Source organism: Rhea pennata, chromosome 19 (genome assembly GCF_028389875.1).
Source record: "Rhea pennata isolate bPtePen1 chromosome 19, bPtePen1.pri, whole genome shotgun sequence".
In the NCBI taxonomy this organism is placed as follows: Eukaryota; Metazoa; Chordata; class Aves; order Rheiformes; family Rheidae; genus Rhea; species Rhea pennata.
In genome coordinates this window covers 4470716-4494610 of record NC_084681.1, presented here as the reverse complement: position 1 = coordinate 4494610, position 23895 = coordinate 4470716, and the positions used below count along the sequence as shown (strand labels likewise).

The window sequence follows — 23895 nt, the reverse complement described above, 5'->3', positions numbered from 1 at the left end:
CAGTCGTCTGGATTTCCCAAGCAAACAGTGCAACCCTCTAAGATTAGTTGCTTTGCTGTTGGGTCTCCCCAGTTGGCAGGGGAAGGAGACAACTATTGCCTAGCCAGCAAGTCACAGGCTTTCATCCTGTTTCCTGGGGACCAGAGGAGGGGGAAGGTGCAGACTAGATGCAATATTCTTTGGCTTTATCTTGTTTGAAACCTCACTTGTTGCTGCTCTAAATTCATTATGGTCTGCAGTTCCTTTTACAGGTGTTAGCTCTGCCCAGATCCTGACTGAAGTTGGAAAAACGAATCGGCCCCTTTTAATTGTTAAACTGTACCTTCTATACCTACAGGTAGGATAATTCAGCTCATGCAGAAATTTGAGTTCTGCCTAAATTTCACTGACACTGTCAACATCAAAGAGTGCAAAATTGCAACACTGACAGGTTTGTTTATTACTATAAGCTTAATCTGATGTAATGGTTACAGACAGTACTGACAACAACCTCCTTTGCATTTTTCAAGTTAGTAAATCAGACTGTTTTCAAGAACAGATACATACAAAGACATTTGCAGATATGTCTGAGATGATGCTCCAAAACATTTTTTCCAGTGTTGGAATTGTTTAGACTGTAAAACAGTAGTCTGAACAGTAGTCTGTGGTATCTGTTTAACTGTTCACCTGGTTTCACTCCCTTCCCCAGATACAGATACATCTAATAGCACATGTAATACATACAGGGAGAAACAAAGTAAATGATACAAAACTGAAGTGAGAGACTGGGTTGAGGGGAGGGAGATGTTTTTAAAATCATCACTGATGTGTGCGAAGTCACTCGAGTTGCTTGCTTCCTCCACATGCTTCTGTACTGGATGAGTTCTTGCAGTTGATCAGGATATGTATGCTCTGTACCTGCAGTGTTAACATGAGTGAAATATGCTAACCAGGCAGGGTAGTGTGTATGTTGCAGCTCGTTATTTTTTTTCTACTTTAAAGGGGATGGAGAGGGACTTTTAGCGAGCACAAGTTATTTTACTGTTCAAGGTAGACTAGAATTTTAAATCAATCTCTGGGCTGAGTTGAGAAGAGCACTGTTCTGTTTATTCCAGTGGTGGAACCGAGCTTAGCTTGCAGAGGAAATAATACAGTGAGGATTACTGCCCCCCCCCCCCCTTTGTTTAAACAGCATCTAAAATAATTTCTGGTAAGAAAAAAACGGAAAGTGCTTTAGACAAATGTTCTTGATGCTCCACCAGCCCCTTCTCAGCAATGCTGAAGCTTAGAGTTAGGCCACCACTTGCTTTGAAATCTAGCAGAAGCCTTGTGGAGCAACCTGTGTTGGGCTGTAATGGGCAGCGTTGCCCCAATCCACAGGGTGCTGAGCAAAGTAGCCGACAGCTGAGCCCTGCTGGCTCTTGTGCAAGATGCCAGGTGGTGGTGGTAGGGATCATCCATGGGGGGGGGGGGGGAGAGGGTGCTGCAAGGGATGTGGCCCAAGGGTTGCTCTGTTCTGGTGGAAGCTGCTTTGGTGGCTGTGGCAGGTCCTGGCTGGCCAGCCCCACACCATCACATGCGCTGTCCCTGCTCAGGAGGCAGCATAGACTTTTAGACTTTTTTTTTTCTTCTTTTCTCCTTTAACTAGGCAAAATTCTCCCAGTTTATCTCCTGCCTTATTTGCTATTTACTTACTCCAGGCCAGCTCACCAAAGTACTGAAGAAAAGAGTTTGCCAGTGTCACAAACCGGCAGTGGCTGCTGTTACTGTGGGGCACAGCTGCTGCGCTGGTAGGGGCAAGGTGAGTCATGCAGCCATCCAGGTCCTGCGGATAAAGCTAAGACTTATGGGCTGGATTCCTCCTGTAAACCACCTGGTTGTTTGTTGACTTTCACAGTTTATTTGTGGGAAAGCTCCTTGCTTGCCTTATGCTTCCTTACTCCAAGGGAGAAGTACCAGTGCCAGGTAGTTGTAGGGTGTTGTTTTTTTTGTTTGTTTGTTTGTTTGTTTTTGTTGTTGTTTTTTTTGTTTGTTTGTTTTTTGCACTAACCACTGATCCATGCTGACTGGGTAATGTGATGTGGGGGATTTTTGAGGCCCGACCAGCTGGCACAGCAGTGATGTACTCAGTAACAAGGTGTGTCAAGAGACTTTTAGGGAGTTGCCCTTTCCATCTCTATTGCAGCATGTCAGCGCTGCATGTGCGTTAAAAAGCTTTGCAGAGTGCAGTGACTGCAGCCCTGCCAATCCTGCCTGGTCACCAAGAAGTAAGGACGGTTAGAGTAATAAAGTGAGGCTTCAGGATCTCCAGAGGGCTCTGTACTTGCTCTTCTCTTTTAATTCTCTGCTTCCCTCCCTCTGCAACAAGCAGAGAAGTTCTCTGGCTTTCGTCTTGCTGCTTGCCTGTCAGTTGGGATAGCAAACACCCACGCCTCACTATTGTTTTAGTAGTACAGAGAACCTCTGAATAGCAGGAAGACAGGGTTTTTTTGAGCAGGCCACTAAAATATGCCTGTGATGGTTCTCTGGACTGGCAGCAGTAGCTGGTGCTCTCTGCTGGAGGCCCAGGGTAGACATGGGCAAAACTCACTTACCTTTTCCAGTCCTGGTTCTGGAAGCTATGGCATGAAGGGAGTCTGGCTTATTTCCTCAGGCACACACAGTCACTAAAAGTAGACCTGTTTTCCAAGTCTGTGTTGTTTGAGTACAAGTCTTTATTTAGTAGAATTATAAAAGAAAGAACTTTATATGAGAAGTACAAAAATATGAAATAGGCTTTGAATCTTTTTTTAGGTAAAACTACCTTTTTTCAAGCTTTAGAAACATGTAACTTGCACAGTTTGGCATCTTAAGTAAATAGTTGCTCTCATACATTGCAAAACTAGGAAAAAAATTCCAGTGAAGTAGCTCCAGAAAAGTGGCTGTATGTACCCATACATAAAACCGTCAATAACTTACTAGTTTAAGACTTGATGGCACAATAAGAGAGATTTAACTCCCCCCACTTTGTAATCTTCCCGTTAACTGGAATAGACAAATGTATTCCATTGAAAGATGCAGTATCACTTTTCTTCTTCCAGTTGTTACAATATGATTAAATACAAACAAAAAGGATTCAGAAAGATTTGGCATGCTTTATACTTGTACCACTTGGATTTACTACCACTTTGTAGTAAAAATTAAATAAATATAAATATGTTAAATAAATATATTGCAAAAGAACACCCCCCCACTTGTATCATATTAGAATTCAGCATTTCTTAATGCTTCACACACACTTAATGTTTTGTCACAGCTTTAGGGCCAATAAAAAGAAATACTGCATCTTTAAAAACAAAGGCTTCCCTTGGACATAATTAATCAACCAGTACAGCTCATTTTCTAATGAGCTGCTTTTACAGCTTTATCTTGCCTGTTAAAAACACTGCTATGATTTCACTGCTCTGTACATCTTTCATTGCTTCCTATTTACTTTTTTCCCCCCCCATGACTCATCTTACCTCTGGATCTGCAACTGACAACCCGTCTTTCTTTAGTAGAAAGTAAGGAACACTTGCAGTAGATAAATCATTAGCCTCTCACAAGCAGCTAATAGCTGACATCAATGTATAAAAAGTTTTTTCTGTAGATCTGTTCTGAAACAGATCTAATTCAAGTACTCTTCAAGCTCTTCTGTGAACACTGGTTGATATTTTAAAAATAAGCCTTATTTTCAAAGTAAGTAAACCTTTTAACTGATTTTTCTAGTCTATTTTTTTAGAACTTCATTGTATCTGTTTGAGGGACTAATTTTCCAGGGCAGTTGTGATAATTAAAAAGAAACTGTATTCTCTTTACTGTTTTTGGATAATTAAAAGTGATTCGCTTTCCAATCACTGCGGTGTGCCTAAAGCAGACAGTGGCAGTAGTGCAATGGCAGGGTCTGGTGATTTGGTACAGCTAAAAGGCTCCTTTTTTGCAGATCGCAATGCCTAGTAATTATATGATTTCAATCACTGTACTTTGATTCTATGCAGTAAAATACATGAGTTATAAAATCAACTACAGTATAGGGATAATTAATGATGGTTATATCCAGATTTTGCACTCTTATTTTCGCTGTCTTAAAAACTCTGTTGGGATAACTCCATCATGAGGGTTCACTGCTTTTCTGAAGTTACTACTTACTCTTGGGCTCCTACCATCTCCTGATCCAGCGCAGACAGTACAAGGCACTTCTTGGAAGCTTGGTTTCCTCAAAGAGAGAATTCAGCTCTTCGATGATCCCACTTTTCCCTGCTAAAGGTAGGCCTGTTTCACAGCCCTGTGCTTGGAATGTCGGTCCTAGAGAGGGGAGGTCCATCTCCCTTTTTTCAAACAGTGTCTCCTGCAAGACTCTTCTCTGCAGAGTCCTGATTATAGTAATGCTGAAACAGTCTTTCTTGGCAACATATTTGCATAGCTTTGTAGGTATGCAGGAGCAGGTGAGGGAAACGAACTGTAAAGTAACATACAAAATCATCTGGGATGGAGCCCAGGGTCTCCTGCACTTCAGGAGGCAGTTCTCTGTAATGGTGCTTCTGTAAAAGAAAAACGGGGAAAAGCTCAATCACAGGTTGTTTAAGGTTACTCTTTTAAACTGATCTGTCTGAACAAAATGCATTTTCCTAGATAAAGGGAGTTGTAAACAAGCTCAAACCTAAAACAGTAAAACAGACTGGCAACAAAAAACAAGTGGAGGCACATTACATGTGTATGTTGCTTACTCAGCCAGAGTTCCAGTGCTTAAGTTAGTTTGTACATATATATTCTCATTAGAGGCACTTAGGATATGTACCAAGCAAAGTCCTTTACCTTATTTCTCATTGCCCTCAGAAGATCCCGTACTGAGCCTCCTTTATATGATCTGAATTTTCGAAGGTCTGGGGAAAAAAAAACATAGTATCAAAACACAAAGTTTTTATTAAGTCACTGGTCCCCAAAACAAGGTACGCATGCCCACATTCATGAATGTTTATAGATGTTTCAAATATATTTTTATATACATTCAATCACACAAATACTTTGACAAGTAAGTAAAGATCATGTGCTACAACCGAGACAAAGCCATCATTACTTTCCTGTCCCTGCAAACCAGGAGAAACACTGTCAGAATACAATCTCATTACCTGTCTGAAGAGGAACAGTGATGTGTTCTCTCCAGTCCATTTTTACCACCTCTCTTCCTCCTCTTTCTAATTGCTTGACAATTGGACCATCTAAAGATTCTTTCTCTATTCGGTCACTAACATCCTGGAAGAGACATTCCAGTTACTAGTTTTACTTCCAAACTTTTCTTGACAATTTAAAATTGCTTCTTCTGGCCAGTTAGAGCATGTCTTGGTACTGGAGTGATAATTGTATTTCACGACAAAGTACAATACAATGGATTATGCTTGGGCGTGGGGGAGAGAAGCTTCTGAGATGATGTTTCACCATCTGCCAAAGTCTTTGTATTGCAGAAAGATCCTCAAGTCATCAGCCCGTTCCCACCACAAATCAAGGTTAACGACACCTGTTCACCACAGTGGTCTACCCTGTTCTTAAAAACCTGCCTAGCAAAGTGTCCCAGTGTGTTGCTTCCGTAACTACTAAAGAAAGACCTTCCTCACTCAAATTTGAAGTCGATAATATTGTGTCTTAGCCCCAGAATACATGATCGTCTGTAAGACTGAACCATTTTCTTAAAGATACCACCTAGGTATTACAACTCCGCTTCCTCTTACCTCTTCATACATACAACATGTAAGGTTGTGGATTCTATTTCCAGCATCCACCAAGTTAGGAGAGACTGAATTAAAGATGTGAAAAATGTCTAGAAGAGTCCTTAGAACTGAAAGGATTGAAAAGGGTCAAGACAAACCTGAAAAAACTGGAGCTGTTTTTCTAAACTCCAAAAGAATGGGTGTTTTAGCACACAGCTGGCAGACGGACGTTTCTGAGGGTCCATGTTTATCATTTGCTCTATTAAATCACGAGCAACTATGTCTTCTGCAAGGAAAAGGGTGATAATTCATAGGCTGTACGGAAAGCTAATGTTTTGTATCTTTAGGAAATCATTCTGTTCTCTACTACTTCCAATACAATCCTGACTGCTTGGCCACACTAGCTGAAGTGCCACCCTCGTATGTACACTGTACAATCACCAGAAAGTCCATAGTGGTGAATTAGTGTTATGAAGATCAAAGTTCAGCTCTTTCCTACCCCTTAAATACATGAAATAAATAAATAACCCTAGAGCAGTCAAGGCTGCAGTGCTCAAAATTTTGCATCACTTCTCTGCTTTGAGGCAGTAATTTCAAGACCTTTAAGAGCTTTTAACTTTTCTGTGGGAGTGCCTCTGTATAATAGCATAACCTTCACCATTATCCATGGGGGGGGCGGGGTGTCACTGTGGTTTATAGTTTTTCTGTTGTTTCTATTGGTTATTTTTAACACTCAATGAAACTTCACTAAACTCCCGTAGCACTTCATGTTTTCTTACCATGTCTGTCTGCATTTAAAGCATCCAAGCTGTATGCACCAAGCAGAATGTTGGCTTGCCGCTGTAGAGATTTGCCGAAGGGATGACTGCCTTCAGATACCACATAGTAGAAGACACAGCCAGCTGAAAATATGTCCACAGTATATGTCTGCAAATAAATAAGCTTTCATAGCAATAACATCATTTTTCCCCCCCTCCCCTGAAGAGTTTAGGCCATCATCACAAAGTGGTTATTTGTGCATCATCTGAGGGCAGGAAATTTTCCAGAACCACGTTTTGCTGTATGGAACGTAAGCAATCGGGGGGGGGGGGGGGGGATCACTATCGTTAATGTAGCTGCAAGCTAGCATGAATGCACAGGCATTACAGGCCTTGAACACTTATCTTTGCCTGTGACCAGGCACCACCCCCCCCCCTCCCCCCACTCGCCCTGCACTGCCCTCTCTTCTCGCAGGAGGAGCCTGAAAGCTGGAGACTTACTTACAGGGTTCTCTTTGCAGTCTTCACTTAGCATCTCTGGGGCAATCCACCCCTCAGTGCCTGGCACGCCCGACCGCCGGCTGAAGCTGTGCCGGCCCACTGCCAGCTTCTTGCACAGGCCGAAGTCTGAAATCATTGCTTTGACTTTCCCGTGAGCATTAGGCATCGAGATGAGGATGTTATGGGGCTTGAGGTCCCTGTGGACTATTACAAACATTGGTTTATTCCCTCTAGGCAATCCCAGTGATATATGCAAACCTTTAATGTGGCTCCATTACAATCGGTTCACAAGGCTGGACCACTTTTTGCTAAAGTCTTAATCTATCATCTTTGGTAGAGGCTCATCACAAACATACTCTTTCTTTAGTCTGTCACCATTCTCTGCACCAAAAATGCAGAGCCCTGAACAAACTACTAACTTTAATACTCATCAGCTGTTTTACAGGCAGAGGGGTCACTGCATCAAACAACTGCTGGAACAAAAGCTACGACTTGCTGCCAACATAAGGTCTTAGCCACAAGGCTCTGTGCTACTCTGAAAACAGACTCATAGAGCAAAATCATGAAGGGAAAAGGAAGGGCAGTAGGAAGGGAGGAAAGAAAGAATGGAGGAAGTAAGCAAGGGAGGGGGAAAAGAGAGAGAGAGTGTGTGTCTGTCCGTCCATCCTGGGAGGAGAACACAGGTGCTACAACTCTTCACAGATTAAATACGCAAGCTCTCACTACCACAGCAGCTTATCTTCCTATCTGCATTTCATACTGAAACAAAGAGTTATTCGTACCAATACTGAGGGAGTGCAGGTAAGCAAGACCAGATGTTGTCTGCTGCAGGAGAGCGATGGGTTGTAAGCCATGGCAACTGAAGGCCTTCTGCTCAACGTACTATAAATTACAACAGAAAGACAGATGATAGAGCTACAACAATGCTTATCATTAGCCTCCATGTAAGCCTCCTAATAAGCTCCCCCCCCCCAAAAAAAAAGACATCAAACTAGGAAAACTGCAGGCAGTCTAATCTTAGCTGGTTACAGACTTGCAAGTGCCACTCTGAAAAGATGATCTCTGATCATCAGTCAGAGCTAGAATTCTACATATCGCTGCACCCACAGAGGCAACAGTGTAGAAGGATTTCAAAGTCCTGATGGTAGGAGATGCAGGATGACTAAGATAGAAGAGTCCTTCACAAGAAGGAAAAGGAAAGGACAAGAGCTTCTGGCCTTCAGTCAGTAGATGGCTGCAAAGATATTTCTGAGAACACCACTGTTGTAGGAATATGTAACGGTCACACAGTCAGTGGTGAGAACACCTGGAACATCTCCTGTGACACACTCTTCAACAACATAAGCTAAGGAAAATGAAAGGCCTTCCAGGGAGAAGACGCTCACAGGTTCTTTAGGTTTGTTAAGTGACCCATCACCTCCTGTAAGGTGGCGGCACACAGCTCAATGGCTATGTACTGAAACTGCCGGTCCTTCTCCGTGCAGAAATAGCGGATCACATTGGGATGCTCGTCTGATTCTCGCAGCAGCTGCACTTCACGGTCTGCAAAGCTGAAGCACTCGGGGAGAATTCTTTTCACTGCAACATCTCGGTTATCAAATGTCCCCCTGCAGACAGGAAACGACACAAATGTTTTAGACTCTCTGTACAAAGCAGGTAAGCAAGTGACAACACAAGGCATTTTGCAGAGGCGTATTAGAAAAGCATTCCTATGTTGGCAACATCTATTTTGTCATTAAACCTTTATTTACTGAACATTTGCAAGGGAAATATTTTTGCTAGTGAAGAAACACTGCAGGAAAATATTCCAGACACACTCAATATACTTCTTTAAAATTTCCATTTCTGTTCAAATTGTTAAGTATTTTTTTAAAAAGAAAATCCTAAGGCAAGTAAGATATTAATTGATCTGTTTAAAGCTGAATGCAGACATTGTTTTCTACCTGTAAACAATTGTTCCCTCAGCTCCATGTCCTAATACATCTTTTGGGTTAAATGATATCTTGCCAACCATCACTCTGTTTGTATCTTCATCTGAAAAGAAAACAAACACACAGGACTGTTTTAGGATGGATAAAGCCAGCCTTTTGCAATTCTGCGTCCTTCTAGGCCAGGATGTAAAAATCCTTTTGCTCACATTGAAATTCACAACACCTATAATCAAAACAAATGTACATCTGCATTTTAGCACTTATGCTGAACCACCAAATATTTACAGGTGACCAAATAATCCAACATATTCAAACACACACTGTACACACTACCTGAGACAACTCGCAGTCTGGAACGGTCATGCCTCAGACAGTACAAGAAACCAGTGGGTCTCAGAAGACAAACGCTCTCTAGCTTTTGGAGACGTTTTAGTGAATTCAGGAAATGCAAAATGACAGTTACAGAAAGTGGGTTTACTGGTAGTTCCCCTGGATAGCCTTTGAAGGGACAAAAGAGCCCACAAGAGGTCAGGCAGTACAGCAAAGCAGATTCTGTAATTCTTAGCTCTCGATTCCAGTTAATGATACTTATTTTTATATAAATTAATTTTTGTCCACTGGTGCCTGAATTTTGGCTGCTGTTTTATTTTCTGTGTGCAGATGAACTTCACTGTTTACTCAGGAAAACCATATAATGAAGTTTAGCAGAATAGGCCTGAGGTGGACAGGACTGTTGGTTATTATTGGTAGGAGCTAGTGGTGGAAATTCACCTCTTCCTGGAATGGCTACAGAAGATAAGCACATACCCCCACAGACAACATAAAATCATCATATGGCAATTACTACCTGGAATCTATTTCTAAAGCAGGTACTTCTGCTCAGCCAAAATCAGGACATGACACACCTGCCTACTGTTTTGCAAAAGCTCAAACTAAATGAGCATGATGGTCTTTTTTCAGCCTTGTGATCTATGTAGTATCGTAAGTTTTTTCATGGTCTTTTTTCAGCCTTGTGATCTATGTAGTATCGTAAGCTTTTAGCTGTTTGCTACATTACCATACAGGCTGGAGAAATGGAGTGAAAAGTAAAATTAAAGAAAAAAAATCAACTTTACCTCCCTCTTCTTGCTCAGTAGAAAGACAGCTCCCAACATCAGATGTGGAGATACTGGAATACGCAGAATGGTTTGATGCTCTGGGGGACAGATTTGGTGTGCTGGTAGCTGAGCTCTCTGTCCGTACGTAGGAGGTGTCCAAGAAATCTGCTTCTGGTGAGAGATCACTGGGAGCACTGAAGGGCAGGTGCTGTTGCTGCAAGAGCTGTATCTTCTCCTCCAGCTGATGCTGTCTCTGTTGCTGCTGATGTGCACTCTGTGAGAGCAGAGAGAGAGCCTCAGTTCCACAAGTGAAGGTGTTTCTCGTAGTCCTGTCACACAAGGGAACTCGACAGCTATTAGGGCAGGTAGGGGAAATTTTTCATGTTACCGCACCAGCAGCTAAGTAGCCTGTGGAACTGACGGGGCTTTTGCTCTCATGTCCTCAATTTCATTGTGAACTCTCAGCGCAAAGCTGAGAAATCGTATCAGCTGGTTAATGAATAAAGCAAAGGCTCACTGCTGCTAGGCAGACTAGGTGTCTTTACACCACAGAAGGATAAGGGGATCCAAAAGCCAGAAAACCTGATAAGAGGTTCAGGTGAGGAAGGGAGGAACGAAGCCAATGGTGTTAAAACATGTCCATGAAAAGAGTAACACATATAAAAACCAGAATTAGTGGAATGTATAAAAAGAGCTCAAGAACTGGCACTGTCATGTCACATATGCAGCCTCTGCTACCCACTGCACATCTGGGAATTATCAAGGAGCAGGAAAAAGCTCTGTAGGGGGCTATTTCCTAACCCCTGAATCACTTCTAGGCTAAGCTGTCAAATGTTACCCTCTCTCCCACAACTCACAAAAACACCAAGCTAAACAAGTGTTACCATCGGGTACGTGATGATAAAAGCCACCCAGCCCACAAGCAGGAAAGTACTGAGAATGATTGTGGCCATGTCTTTTAACATAGAGTCTACAGGAGCCTCTGGCCGATGGACGGGCCGAGCAGGTTTCTCCTCAATATCCTTCGGAAAAGCCGGAGGCGCTTCTGTTGAGGAACCTTCAACTATGTCAATAACCTAAGAGGCAGAGAAAGCTCTGTTAGTTCAATGTCTTCATGGATAATAGACAGTTTCTAATCCTACCAAAGTCAAAGAAAGCTTTGCATGTGGAAGAAAAGCAGATGAAAGTCCTAGTTCTGAAATAAGGAATGATACATTTTAACAGTGATACTACATGTCAAGTACATGAAAACACTGCCACAGAAATGTGAAGTAATTCCATGTAGCTTTTCTTTCGACTCCCTCCCCAATTTCTACTCTTTCTCCTTATTCCTCAATGAACCAGTAAGGTTATCATCACAAACCTCTTCAATAGTAGCTTTATCAGAGTCAGCTGGAATCACATTTTCAGGCCTTTTAGGTAAGTTGCTTGGGAATTTCTCCAGGATCTTTGTAGGGGCGGACAATGGTGTTTCATGGTGCCCTTCAAATAAAACACATTTGTTAAAATTAAAAAAATCTCCTTTTCAGAAAGTTATCCTTCATTTTAAACATCTCTGCTGAACAGCATACATAAAACTGATTTTAAAAAAGCTTGAGAACACTGCAGTACAAGAACTCAAACATTTTTTCCTCTGTTGTGCCCCTACAGTCGCAGACCTCCTTCACGGTATAGTGACCTGAACAACTCTGTGCTCAAGCACTGGCTGTGGATTTGGTTCCTGAGGGTCTCTGTGACCATTTGAGGAACACGCACTGGAATGCTTCCCAGCCGGCTCACTTTGAAGTTAGTTTTATTTTTTGATGTGGCCTTGAGGGCGAAGATCATATTCCAGGGCCTAAATGGCTCTGACTGGAATGGGTTGTGCTGCACACGAAGGAAGCAAGAATTGAATCGCGGCTTAGCTGCAATTGCTCCTTGTGCTCTTTCAGCCTGTGCCGCGAAAGCGAGAGGAGGGAGACGCTACTGTGCTCCCGGCTTTTGTAACTGGAGCAGACAGAGGAAGACTCCTGCTCCTGGAGAGAGCAGGGCAGAAAAAAGAGGACAGAGATTCAGGGCCAGGGTCATCGAGCGCAGAGGGCTGGGCATGAGTCGGAACTGTTTAATGAGAGCCTGCCTACCGTGAGAGCTGAGCAGTATAAAACAAAGAGGAAGGAACGACAGAAAAAGAAAGGCAGTAGTTAAGGTAGCTGAAAGTTACATCTCTGCCAGAGATCATACCATATATGATATATCACTTAATTATAAAATTTACATCACTTAAAACAACTAAACTGCAGAAGATTCTTAATTTCTGAAGAAAAAAATGTAAATACCCTGGAAAAACAGTTCCTAAATTTCGGGAAATGGGGGACACAAAACAGGCTGACGTTTTATTATTAATAGCTTTAACATCTATGCCTTAATACCTCCTCTGTGAAATGGGGAAAACATTACCCTCTGATGATGGCAAGAATTAAGGTCATACTATGCATGATTAAAATGTCCAATAGAATTTAAAAACCAGAATACACTGCATACAGTAAATAAACTAAATAATTTTCACCCTTCTCTGGATGAAGGGGCAAAATACATATTAAACATCTTTCCATCTGTTGAGCAGAGCATTCTTCATTCTATGCAAGGGATAAAGCAGGAGCTTGGAAAAAAAAAAGCGTGCGGTTGTCTACTTACGGACATTAGTGCAATTCATACGCAAAAGAAGAGGAATTAATATCGCACATATAACGATTGCTAGAATTCAGTAATTGCTGGGCACTCCAGGTAGTCGTTTGAGCTGCGCTTTACAACAGTTCAGAAACAGCTCTGAGGTGTGGATTATAACTGTCCGTCCACCAGATGGCAATAGGACACTGCCGGGGATGCAGACAAGGGCCAAGTAAGGGACCTCGGATACCTATTAAAAGCCAGTCGTTCCAATAGTTGAGTCTGTTCTTTTCTTTCAGTCTGCCTGAGAACTTTAAATCCGTACTGGGGGTGATAACACACTCGCCACTATCTTCAATTGTGACTCCTTCTGTCTTTGGACCCTCTAGTAAGGGTATGGCACTGCCGCGGGGCTAGAAAGAGAGATCTGGTGTTACAGTTGATGAAGCACTGTGTCTCTACAATATTTAAGAACTCAAGTAAGTAAAAAATGTAGGTCAGAATGTATGGACAAGCAAAAATTATATACTGGCAGCAAAATGACTGAAAGTAAATACTGCTTCCATTACATCCTCAGCCACTGCTCAAACAACCTTGGACATTAGACCTGTTTCCCTTCTAAGTTCCATGTTGCCTAGGAGATGAGATTACCCTCTCTTTTTTTAGAAAAGTGAAACAGGCTCTGTTCCTATTTCCTACCTGGAAAGCTACGGGGTGAACTAAAAATTAAAACTACAGTGCAGTCTCCTATCTAGGGGAAGTTACTTTGATGAACACAATGGCAATTTTATCATCATTGACCACATGCTGCAACAATAGCATAAAGCAACTCTGGTCCACTCTGTTAAGCTTGCCTGGCACAATTCCAGATGAGCTACAATTATGCCTTTGCAGCATTTGAAAAGCTTCCCGAAATATGGTCATGCATTCTAAGGCTGTTAATTGCTTCATCCAATATTCAATTTGTCATGCATTTTTCAAAAGCAAATTGCAATTTCAGAAAAGATTTCTGGAAAGCATTGTATGTCATGATTATGATTTTTCAAATGAAAAAAATGTAAATGAAAATGTAGATGAAAAATTACAGCCTTCAGTGTTTTATTTTTTTAGGTTCTCTTTTCAGATAGCAGATCAAACTTGTTTGAGTACAGGTCCAGCTTATAACGTGTAATATTTTGTCTTTCATTAAAGATAGAATAGTGTATTTATAAAGCCATTTTATTTAGGAATGTATATTATGATTTAACAAATCTTCAAATTCCATGTGCAATCAAAATATTCCTGTTCGTGCTGCACCGTGGCAAATTCTCAAAGAAATTAGTTCATTATATAATTACTGGACTTTAAAATAATTCTGTACATTCTGATAAAAGTATGTTCCAGTTTCCTTCTACATCTCTCTAACTCAAAACACACTTTTTCTGCTATCGCAAGGCTCTGGTTTTTTAAAAAAATCTTGTCTATGTTTCCATTTTACCTTTTCTTAAAAATAATTAAAAAAAGATATATATTAATTCTGTAAAGGGACTTTTCAGAAGGTGTCATTCAGTTCTGGCAGCTCCCTACTTACCACAACAGTTACTCCTTCATGCACCATTGACGGCGATGCATACAAACTTGTGGAATATTTTCCTACATACAGAGTTGGACTAGAAAACAAACAATATATGTTAGACAGAAATAGCCAAATGTACTTTTCACATTCTTAGCTAAAATCTTGGTAACATAATCCTTCTGATATAATGCATGAGTTTCCAAAAATCATCAATATTTATTTTTTGAAAAGACTAGGTCTATAAATTCTTTTTAAGTACTGCTGTACTATCAAGCCACTCTCTTTAATTATAAAACTTTGTTGATTGAGGACTTATGTCACAATTACTCATCTGACATAACTCAATTCCTATTTCTGCCTTATTCAGTAAGTGATATTTACCAAAATGCTATATGCCTAAATGAAATGTTCCACATTATAAAAACTTTTCCTTTATTAATTCAACACAGAACACTTATTCATCTGATAGAAGTTATGGATATACATCTGCTAAATTTCTAATAGGTTTTTTTGTCTCTTCCTTTAAAGAGTAAGAGAACAGATATGACATACAATAAAGACCGGAGAGCTAGGGCTGCTCTTACGTGTTCTTTCCACCATCTTGGTGGAAATGACTGTAGATCATTAAATGTATGAATATAAATAAGGTTTTAATGACAAAGCCCAGTCAAATAGACAGTGAGAACATCAGGAATATTCATGCTCACGTTAACTTGCTCTTGGTCTCTGTTTCCTTTGGGAAAGGATATTTCCACTTGGTAATGTGTCCAACCTCCCCAGACATGAATGTCAAGTAGCGCAGAGTTTCTATCCCCACGTTTGTGTGCATTACTTTCCGTAATCCTTCACGTTGCCAGATGTAAAAAGCTACCACTGGAGAAGCGTAATTTTGAATCCACAGTACGTCCCCAGACTCACTGTCTACGGTGACCACCAGCCCATCTCCGTTGGACACAAAGTGAGACATTTCTACAATATACAAATACACAGGAGATTATCCGGATTGCTGTTTACAGGCAACTTTAATAACACACATTAGTGTTTCAAGCCTTGTGTTAACTAAGTAGTCTATTACACCTTACATTGCCAGAAGGGTAGCTAATCAGCGACTCAGCTGTTAGCAACTGATAAAAAATCAGTTCTCTCACACATTAGGAAGTGTATTCCACACATCTAGCTCATCTCTTCAGCATGTGACAGCAAGGATTTACAGATGTCACTGTACTAAACCTGTGGATTAATTAACATATAAGTGCGCCACTGTCACAAGCTGAAAGGGGAGCCTCCGGGGGTGACTAGGAAGTCCCTTGCTGCAAGCTCATCCATATTTGCTCAGTGCCAGATGCAGGAGACTCACTCAGTGCCTGCTGCAAGAGCAGCGACCTGCAGACCTGCTCCGTGCTCAGTACCTACAAAAGCAAAGGTAGGCGGCCCACGTGCACTCCACTTTGATTAACCTTGCTTAGAGGCAATTCAAAAGCAAAAGATAAGCCAACGTTTTAAAGATACCAAGATAAAATCCAGTATCATGTGTATTTAGTGTTGATTATTCCAGACCCTGAGAGAAGGTACCGTTTGTTCTTGTTTTTTTAAAAAAGGAAAGCTCCAACAGTAGGAAAGGAAATGCAACTTTACTCTGTAACACAGGTTTGCCTTAACATAACGGCATCTTTTATCTGTGCAATAGTTCTGTCATGTGACAAAATATCTACTAGGAACCAGAATCAGAAGCTTTCTACTTTTTATCTCATTGACCTGACATACAATTCTATTTTTAAACTCAAATTGCATTTTTATAGGCACTAGATCCGGACTCAGCTGTAATGACGTAGCCCTGAAACGTAAGAGTTAACTCTTCAGGACCCTCCTTTCCACTTAAGAGCTTTAAATAAAAATGATCTGCAGCAGTGCTATTCACTCAGCACTTAAACCACAAGCAGTGAATGCTAGGCAGATTACATCATCTTCTTTTTAATTAACTTGTTGAACCTCTACTTTATATGCAAAATAACTCAATTTTATACAACCATGAATAGTGTTTCCTTAATTAATGTTATTAATTTTGATGTTAGTATGCATATACTTTTAGTATCATAATAAAAACACATTTTGGAATTCTCAGATGGGATACAGATCACTGCTGTTCACAATTATCAACACTAATACAATTCGCATTCCTTCTGCAGCACCCAGCTGGTAAACACTACTATTGCAAACACGATTTAACCTTCTCAAACTCTGCAGGAGATAACATTTGCCCCCCTTTTACATGCCTGGAAATTGAAACACAAAGATCTCCAGAATCACACAGGGTATCTATAGTTAAGCCATGTAATGACCTCTTACTTCAGGAGACAAGTTAAATGCCTGAAACCTACTGAGCATTCAGATCTATGAAGACACTCCAGAATTAAGTGACTGAAAAGGTTTATTTTGTTCCTCCTCTTGCAGAACAAAATAAACAAAGAAAAGTCACTTCTCCAAGTCTCCTCTAAGCGGATCAGATCAAGTGAAACCTACTGCTTCCTGTACTTCCAATCCAACACTGGAATCTCAGTACTTCCTTACAAGCCAATTCCTGTAAATCCATATTCTGCGCCCTCCCCCGCCCTGAATTGCCAGAACCCTTATTTCAAAGCTGGAAGGTCCCTTTCCGGGTGGGCTCAGACCTCTTGTCCCAGCAACACATGTGCCAACAGCCTGGAACCATGCGCTGCCTGGGCAAATAACAGACAACTCTAGAGTCTGTGTAACAAGTTTTTTCTGAGAGTACACAGTAGCTTAGGTTTGTCTCCTCTCCTGCCATTTTTCACTAAATTTCTAAGTGTCATATCTTCAGGATCTGTACTTTCTTCAATTGAATTTAGCTGAAACTAGCCAAAAGACTCAAGGCATTAAGCCAAGCAGAGGATAAAAAGTGACAGATCAAGAACTGCACAAAAATTAGAGATATGGCATGAACTACTAATTATAGAAAAAGTCAGAATATTTTTCTTGTATGCAAAACCTACGACCAATACATGAAAATTTAAGACAGCAATTAAATTCTTACTGTATTTTATGTCTTCATCGGGCAGAGTAGCTGCATAATCAAAATAGGTAGCATTCCATCGCAACTCCTTCTTCTTAGTGTCATACATTGTGATTGTGTACTCTGTTTAAAAAATATACAGTCTGTGAAGCAAAAAAACCTATGAGAGAATAGAATCCATCGCCTCAAATGTGAGACACCCTCAAAACACCACACACTACTTAATGCTCTCTGCATTTCATTCCCCTAACATCATGATAAACAAACATCTCATAGATGTTAAATATGATACCCCATCTACTCATATACTGACCTACAGGAATCTCAGAAGAAAAGCATAGCAAGCAGTTGCTGCCCATGCTACCAGAAGTTTGGTTTTAGTGCATGATGACTTCTGATATATTTTAATTTATGAGTTTTCAAACCCTGCACTGAGAATTCAATACTTATGTTCTGTAACTGAGCTGGCACACTTAAAGACTATTTCAAGAACACATTCATGTAGAGGTATCTTTCTACTCTTACAAAGAGTTAATATTTTTTCTGTATAAAGTTTTAAATTATCATTTACAAAAGATATTCAAAGAAATTAAGTAAATTCGAAAACTTGAACTGATCAAAATCACTTGTTACACTTCTAAACTTAAAAAAAAATCCCACTCAATAATGAAAAGAAAACAAGAAGCTTTCTTCTAAGCTGCAGGGAAAAAAAAGCATATGACCTGTTCTCCCAAGATACAGGAGGGATGTTGATGGGCAAAGGCTTTCTGCAAATGAAGAAGTCAAAGTTTGCTGTTTCTCCCCAGTCATGAGGTCGATCACGTACCAAATATCCTGCTTTTTACCTGAAATCATCATTTAAGCAACATTACCATTCAGCTGGAAAACTGTATTTCCATCAAGCTTTCTGGTCAAACAAGTGGAGAACCAGAAGCAAGTACTGGCCCTTCACCAGACAGGAAAATAGTATTAAATTCATCTTGATCCCTCCAACATCTCCTGTTGTCACAAGTAATAACTGCCCTTTCTCCCCACAACTCCATCTGACATTATGAATGAGTCAGGACAGTGAGCCATAAATTTGTTATCATTTGCAGCACAAGCAAACTGATTGTATCTCATATACTGGCATGTTTCTAATCCTGTTGCAATTGGATTTCTGATTTAATGGTAATTGTACTATAGGCAGTCAGAGATTTACAAGCATGAAAAGATTTTAACAGAAGTCACTTTTTGTTGAGAAAGAAATCAAAACACCCTTACAGGCTATTCACTGCTTAGAAATGCTATTCTCTCTCTCTGGAAAAGTAGTTGGCTTTTTATCTTCACACAGCAATTCAGCTCTCTGTTCATTAGATTCTCTGACATCAGAAAGCTTCATGAAAGACTACAATTAATAAGAGTATTTCCATGCACTTTGTCTGGAGCTCTCTACATATTCTAGTTGCTGAGCATTTTACAATCTAAGATTAAATTTGTGCTCACCCATGTACAGGATCCCATCTGAACTGCGACAGGGAGATGCCTGCACCAGCTCCGGGATAGTAAATGGAAGTTTCTGGCAGCAGGAGAAAAACAAAGGCCTACTTAAATTGGTGCAATAGACTTTGCTTTTGTTCACAGAACAGGGTGGCCAGAAAACTGCAGGAATCTCCAGTGACAGGGTTTGTTTGTTTGTTTGTTTGTTTGTATTATTACAGTACCCAAGAACCCAAAATTTCAGGTCAAGACCCTGCTGTGCAGACACAGGACACAGAAAAGTCTGTCTCAATGAGTTTATAACACATCAGAAATGCATGTGGAATGGAAGAACTACTTTCAGCAGAGAGGTTCAGAGGCCAAGACGCTTTGGTTTTATTTTACAGTCTACCATCATCATTCAGAATATCTAAGCTCCAAGACACCATGGTTTAAGTGCCTCACCTGAAACACGTATAAAATGTTTCTCTGTAGGACAGTACAGTAACTTTTATAAAGGCCAGTGGGGAAGGCTGAGAGGGTGAAGCAGGCGTCTCTGACAATGGGGTTCTTGAGACATGGCCAAGCCTGTATGTCATCTACCTAGTGGGCGAACATCCTTGCTAAGCTTTAAGAGGCTTTCATTAGGACAAGGTCACAGGACACTAAGGGACAGGCTGCACCAACACTAAAGATCAGGACTTTACTAAATTTACTTGAATTTACTAAAATTACCCCATGCTGACCTAAAAATTTTATAACAGTGCATCCAACCAGAAATATTTTACTTTAATTCAAAAAGAGGGAGATCATCAGAAGAAAGGAAAATTGGTGATTCAAATAGACTGCTACTTCTTGGATTCACCAAGGAAGAGAACCAACAATAATTTTGCAAATTATGATGGTGTATGTTGCTGTACTTGGGGTGACAGGAGGTGAAAGCGGTGAGTAGATATTAAAATATTTAACAATATTAAAGTCCATAAAGAAAGTCACAGCAGCTGCCAGAGAAAAGAAACTTCTGGGAAGCCAAACATTTTATCTGAGTTTCATCACAAAGTCAAATATTATCTAGCAACTATGCGTTACATGCATTGGTGACTATTTTGAAAAGGTTCAGCACTTTTGTCGACTTACTAAATCCTACAAGGAGATCTCCTAAAGGCATTAGCACAGAATGTATATTTATCATGGTTTTTGGCATACTTTTAGCTAATTAAGTTTTGGGGTGACAGAGACATATCTGATTTGTGTTATTCTGAGCAAATCTTTCCCATCAGGTAGTACAGAAATTATTCAGTATTTGGATAATGCCACAGAAGTGTTATCTGTCATCATCATTATTTTAACAAGTTCTAGAAAAACAGTACAAGTGGACAAAACAAATATGTCTGCTGCTGCTATTTTCAATTCAAAATCATTTGCTGATGGTCAGAAGGAAGTAAATTTTATATAAATTCCTTATAAAGTACGTTTTCACTCTGCAAAGCTGCTAGCAACACAGCAGAGGGTGTTGTCATTCCCCAAAACATGTATCCTAATGTTGGCACAAGCAACGGAGGCTGCTTTTCCGCTAGTGTGATCAAGCTTTTCCAAGGAGCTTTTCCCGTAAGCAATAAAAAAAAAAAACACATACACCCTGCAGCATGTCACAGTACTGTCAAGAGGCAGAAAGTTCCCTTGGGCACTTATCTTTTGTGAGAGTCTGATTAAGGCACTCGTCTAAAAGCTATCAGTGGAGAGAATTTGCAAAGTATACTTACAGTCAAGCCTTCATTATTCTTGCCACCGAGTGTATACAAACTGCCATCATTTGGGTCTGGAAGAAATGCTGGCCTAGGATTTAAGGGGTTAAAACAGATAAAACAACAACTATGCTTCTTAGAGAAGAGGAAAGCAACTTATGGTCAGAATTTGCCTTCTGAAGAAAGCTTTTTGGCTTTGTACTGTCCATTTTTTCCCACATTTAACTGCAATTCTAAAGAAAACCAATAAAATGAAAGTGTCAGATCTGATGTAACATGAGATAAATAACACGCTCGAAAAGTCAAACCTCCAAATATGCTAAGCAATCAGCCACTGGAGTGAAAGCTTTTAAACAAGATAAGTATGTTTTTAAATCAGTACAGAATTAAAAAAAAAAAAAAAAAAAAAAAAAAAAAAAAAAAGCAGAAAGCATAAGGAAAGTAAGGGACAACAAAAGAGTTGCCAGAATTCAGCAAATTCAATTGGTAAAGACAACTCCAACTCCCAGACCATGTAACAACACCACCACCACAAAAGAGAGAAGATTTTATCACTGACTTCAGAGACAGAAAGTTAAAGCCCAACATTTTCCTAGATAAATGTGGGACCACTCTGCTGGAAGAACTTCTCTGAAGTGACAGCTTGAGGGTTTCATTTGAAGATCCCAGTAGTGCTGGTAGTTGGAGTTTCCCATGCCTCCCTACGTGTTTTTAATCTTTTATTTAAAGAGAGTAAAAGGTTAAAAGTCTAGAGATCAATCCCTAACTGGCTCTATCATTTTCAAAGCTCAAAGTTCAATTAAGTGATTCTGGCACAGTTAGCAAACTATCTCTAAATCTGAGCAAAGGCTCAAGAGACAGAGTATTTCATCTTAGGGCTGCAAACAAAAGAATTACACATAGCTAATTATATCCTTTCAGAATCTGCTCTTTGAACCACTGTAAGTCCAAACAACCTTGTGCAAGTTACGTCAACAGACTGCTTTTCTAGAACATAGATAGTTTTAGTTTAAATTAAATCAAATTTCAAGATGTCAGTGATAAGTAAACAAGCAGTAAATGAGACAAAAAAAACAGACTTACTCTTCCACGTGTATTGGCACCTGGAGTACAGGATCTGCATAAACAGAACAAAGAAGAGTCATAGTTCTGGCAGTTCAACTCCTTGAACTCACTAAACTCAACGTTGTGTCAGGCCTGCAACAACTTGCTCCTTTATGAAAGGCGGATGCACTGAGTTTGACAGAAAGCGGTCTCAATAACCTCCTGGTTGGTCATGAAAGCTAGGCTGGTAAAAGTGAAAGTATGAAGCATCCGAGTTTTAAATCTTACCCAGATATGCCTTTGCTTAGTTTTAAGTAAAAGTACACTACTACTCCTCAGCTATCCATGGGAGGAGACTTGGAGAAGGCAGCAGTACTACCTTCCATGTTATCTTTACTTCACTTGCACAGAGCATGCACAGTATGTCAGAGTTGTCCGAATAGGTGCAAATAAAAGGTCTTAATTCCAACATGTGTGTGTGGTATCTGGGCACTGGCTGCTCAGCAGAAGCCTGATCATAATTTGCAGCAACTGTTGTCACTACACTGGCTTCAAAAATCAATTTTATTTAAAAACATGCTACAGCTAACGGATGTTCACAGAAACTGTAAGAACAGAAGAACAACAATGTGCATCTTGGTATTTTCATACAGGAGGGCCAATCTAGTGCTTTTTTAATCTGTATTTTATTATCTTTTCCTATTCTGCATTTCTAATCAGGCAGGAAAGCATACGCTTCCTGAGCAACATAACGTTTAATTTCAAATGCAACATACAAACTGAAGGCCTGGTTCTATGCCTACCAAAATCAGTAGGAACCCTGCCAACAATTTCAGAGCAAGACTCTGATCCAAGCCAGAAAAACTAAGTTCCACTTCCTTATCCAAGTGAAAACTTCTGTGATTAGCATGCCACTGAAAAGAAAAACAGGCATGTGCCAAGGATAATACAAAATTATTTTAAAAATGAATTTTTCACTTAAATAATCTTCCTCGTAAAATTCCTCCAAGTGCCCATACTGCAAAAAGTCCCGCAATTTGGAAACAATCTCACAATAGTGGTGAATTATCAGAATCACAGCTTAGCTTTTATCAACTAGAGGAAGTTACGAAACCAAAATTGATAGTGCTAAGTCTAAATCCTCACATATTAGAAGGTAAACTAAGAATAATCATTTCATGTTCACGTAATGCGAGTTGGCCAAGAAATGACTATTTTAAGTCTTAAAAAATCCTGAATCACAGGATTTTCATTAACGATGCCAAAATACAGAAGTTCCTCACTTTATAAGACATACTCTAGATTTGTAAGATAAATATTCTCATTTATAAATACATTGGGAGAAAGTAACTCAAACGTTAAGAGAACACAAGACATCTTTGCTTCCACAAGGAAAAAACTTGGAATAAATCTGTATAAGAAAAACAAATTAAAGATGACCAAGCAAATACTATTTTCTTCTCTCTCCACACAAAACAATATGATGCAAGAGGAAGGAAATAAGAACAGGAACAATTATGTTTAGAGAGTCTCTGATTGGGAAACTGGCACAGATTCTGGACAGCCTGAATGTACCGCAAAATTTTAAGAGCTAAGCAAGACAAGAAATTCATTATTCTTTATATGGGTCTTACCAAGTCTGTACCACCGCACTACACTGCATTTCCTTCCATTTTTCTTTTTTAACAACCCCCTCAAAAAACAAACAAACAAACAAAAAACCCAGACCTGTAATCTCTAGCAGCAATGCAGCTCAAAACAGCAGTCACAAGAAGTTGCACAGGTAATATCAGAGACAGAAAAAAGCACAGTATGAGAAATAACAATAGAGCTATTTGTTCTAGTATAGAACAAATACTATACTAGTAGTATAGCACTAGTACTAGTAGTATATAAATATTTCATTTTCATTTATTTTCATTTATTTTTACACAGTGAATGTTTTCAGAGCTGCTTTGTTTAAAAAGTTACTAAATATATTTTTTTTCTTTTTAAGTCTAGAAACAATGTTCTAGATATTTCATTTCCTCAGAGCTGTCAGGATAAACTATTCAAAAGTAACATTAAGTATCTGAGAATAACCCAAATAACTAGAGAGAGGACAGTGCTCTCTTCCTGCGTTGAAGACTTGCAGAGAGCAGACTTGTCAGGTTTCATGCCTGATCTCTCCCCTCATCACTCTCTTTTTCACCACAGCACCGGCATTTCCTGCTTCAGCAAATCGAGCCTCAGATACGTACTCCCTCTGCGTCAGAACAAATTCTGTCTATCACAGCGACCCTGCAGCCCCAAGCCCTGGGTAAGTGCTGCGTGCGAGCACTGGGCAGGGGCCAGGGCGATACCCGCTGGATGGCACAGGCCCTCCACTAGCAGCTGCAGATGTTGGACTGCTTCCTCTAACGATGTGACCAAAAAGAAGAAGCAGAA

At 40.1% G+C, this 23895-nt stretch overlaps 1 protein-coding gene across 5 annotated transcripts in view; it reads right to left on the bottom strand.

The window, feature by feature from the left end:
* Positions 1 to 270: 270 nt before the first annotated feature.
* The window catches only part of ERN1 (endoplasmic reticulum to nucleus signaling 1), a 42972-nt gene continuing 19347 nt past the window's right edge, over positions 271 to 23895 (bottom strand). Inside the window, exons 3-23 of one of the 5 annotated variants that reach the window (XR_009960292.1) lie at positions 21508 to 21541; positions 20443 to 20515; positions 18707 to 18779; positions 17944 to 18066; positions 17243 to 17344; positions 14898 to 15159; positions 14206 to 14284; positions 12886 to 13048; positions 11353 to 11471; positions 10874 to 11065; positions 10008 to 10263; positions 8905 to 8995; positions 8379 to 8568; positions 7744 to 7843; positions 6966 to 7165; positions 6482 to 6629; positions 5861 to 5988; positions 5127 to 5250; positions 4813 to 4880; positions 2574 to 4538; positions 273 to 897 (exon numbers count right to left, since the gene is read on the bottom strand). Coding sequence is in view for 4 of the 5 variants with exons in the window: in XM_062591386.1 (XP_062447370.1) it covers positions 4332 to 4538; positions 4813 to 4880; positions 5127 to 5250; positions 5861 to 5988; positions 6482 to 6629; positions 6966 to 7165; positions 7744 to 7843; positions 8379 to 8568; positions 8905 to 8995; positions 10008 to 10263; positions 10874 to 11065; positions 11353 to 11471; positions 12886 to 13048; positions 14206 to 14284; positions 14898 to 15159; positions 17243 to 17344; positions 17944 to 18066; positions 18707 to 18779; positions 20443 to 20515; positions 21508 to 21541 (2732 nt within the window). In the remaining variant the exon portion in view is untranslated. Of the gene's footprint in view, positions 4539 to 4812; positions 4881 to 5126; positions 5251 to 5860; positions 5989 to 6481; positions 6630 to 6961; positions 7166 to 7743; positions 7844 to 8378; positions 8569 to 8904; positions 8996 to 10007; positions 10264 to 10873; positions 11066 to 11352; positions 11472 to 12885; positions 13049 to 14205; positions 14285 to 14897; positions 15160 to 17242; positions 17365 to 17943; positions 18067 to 18706; positions 18780 to 20442; positions 20516 to 21507; positions 21542 to 23895 lie in introns of those variants that run through there. The other 4 variants (XM_062591388.1, XM_062591386.1, XM_062591389.1 and 1 more) reach the window with 4 other exon arrangements.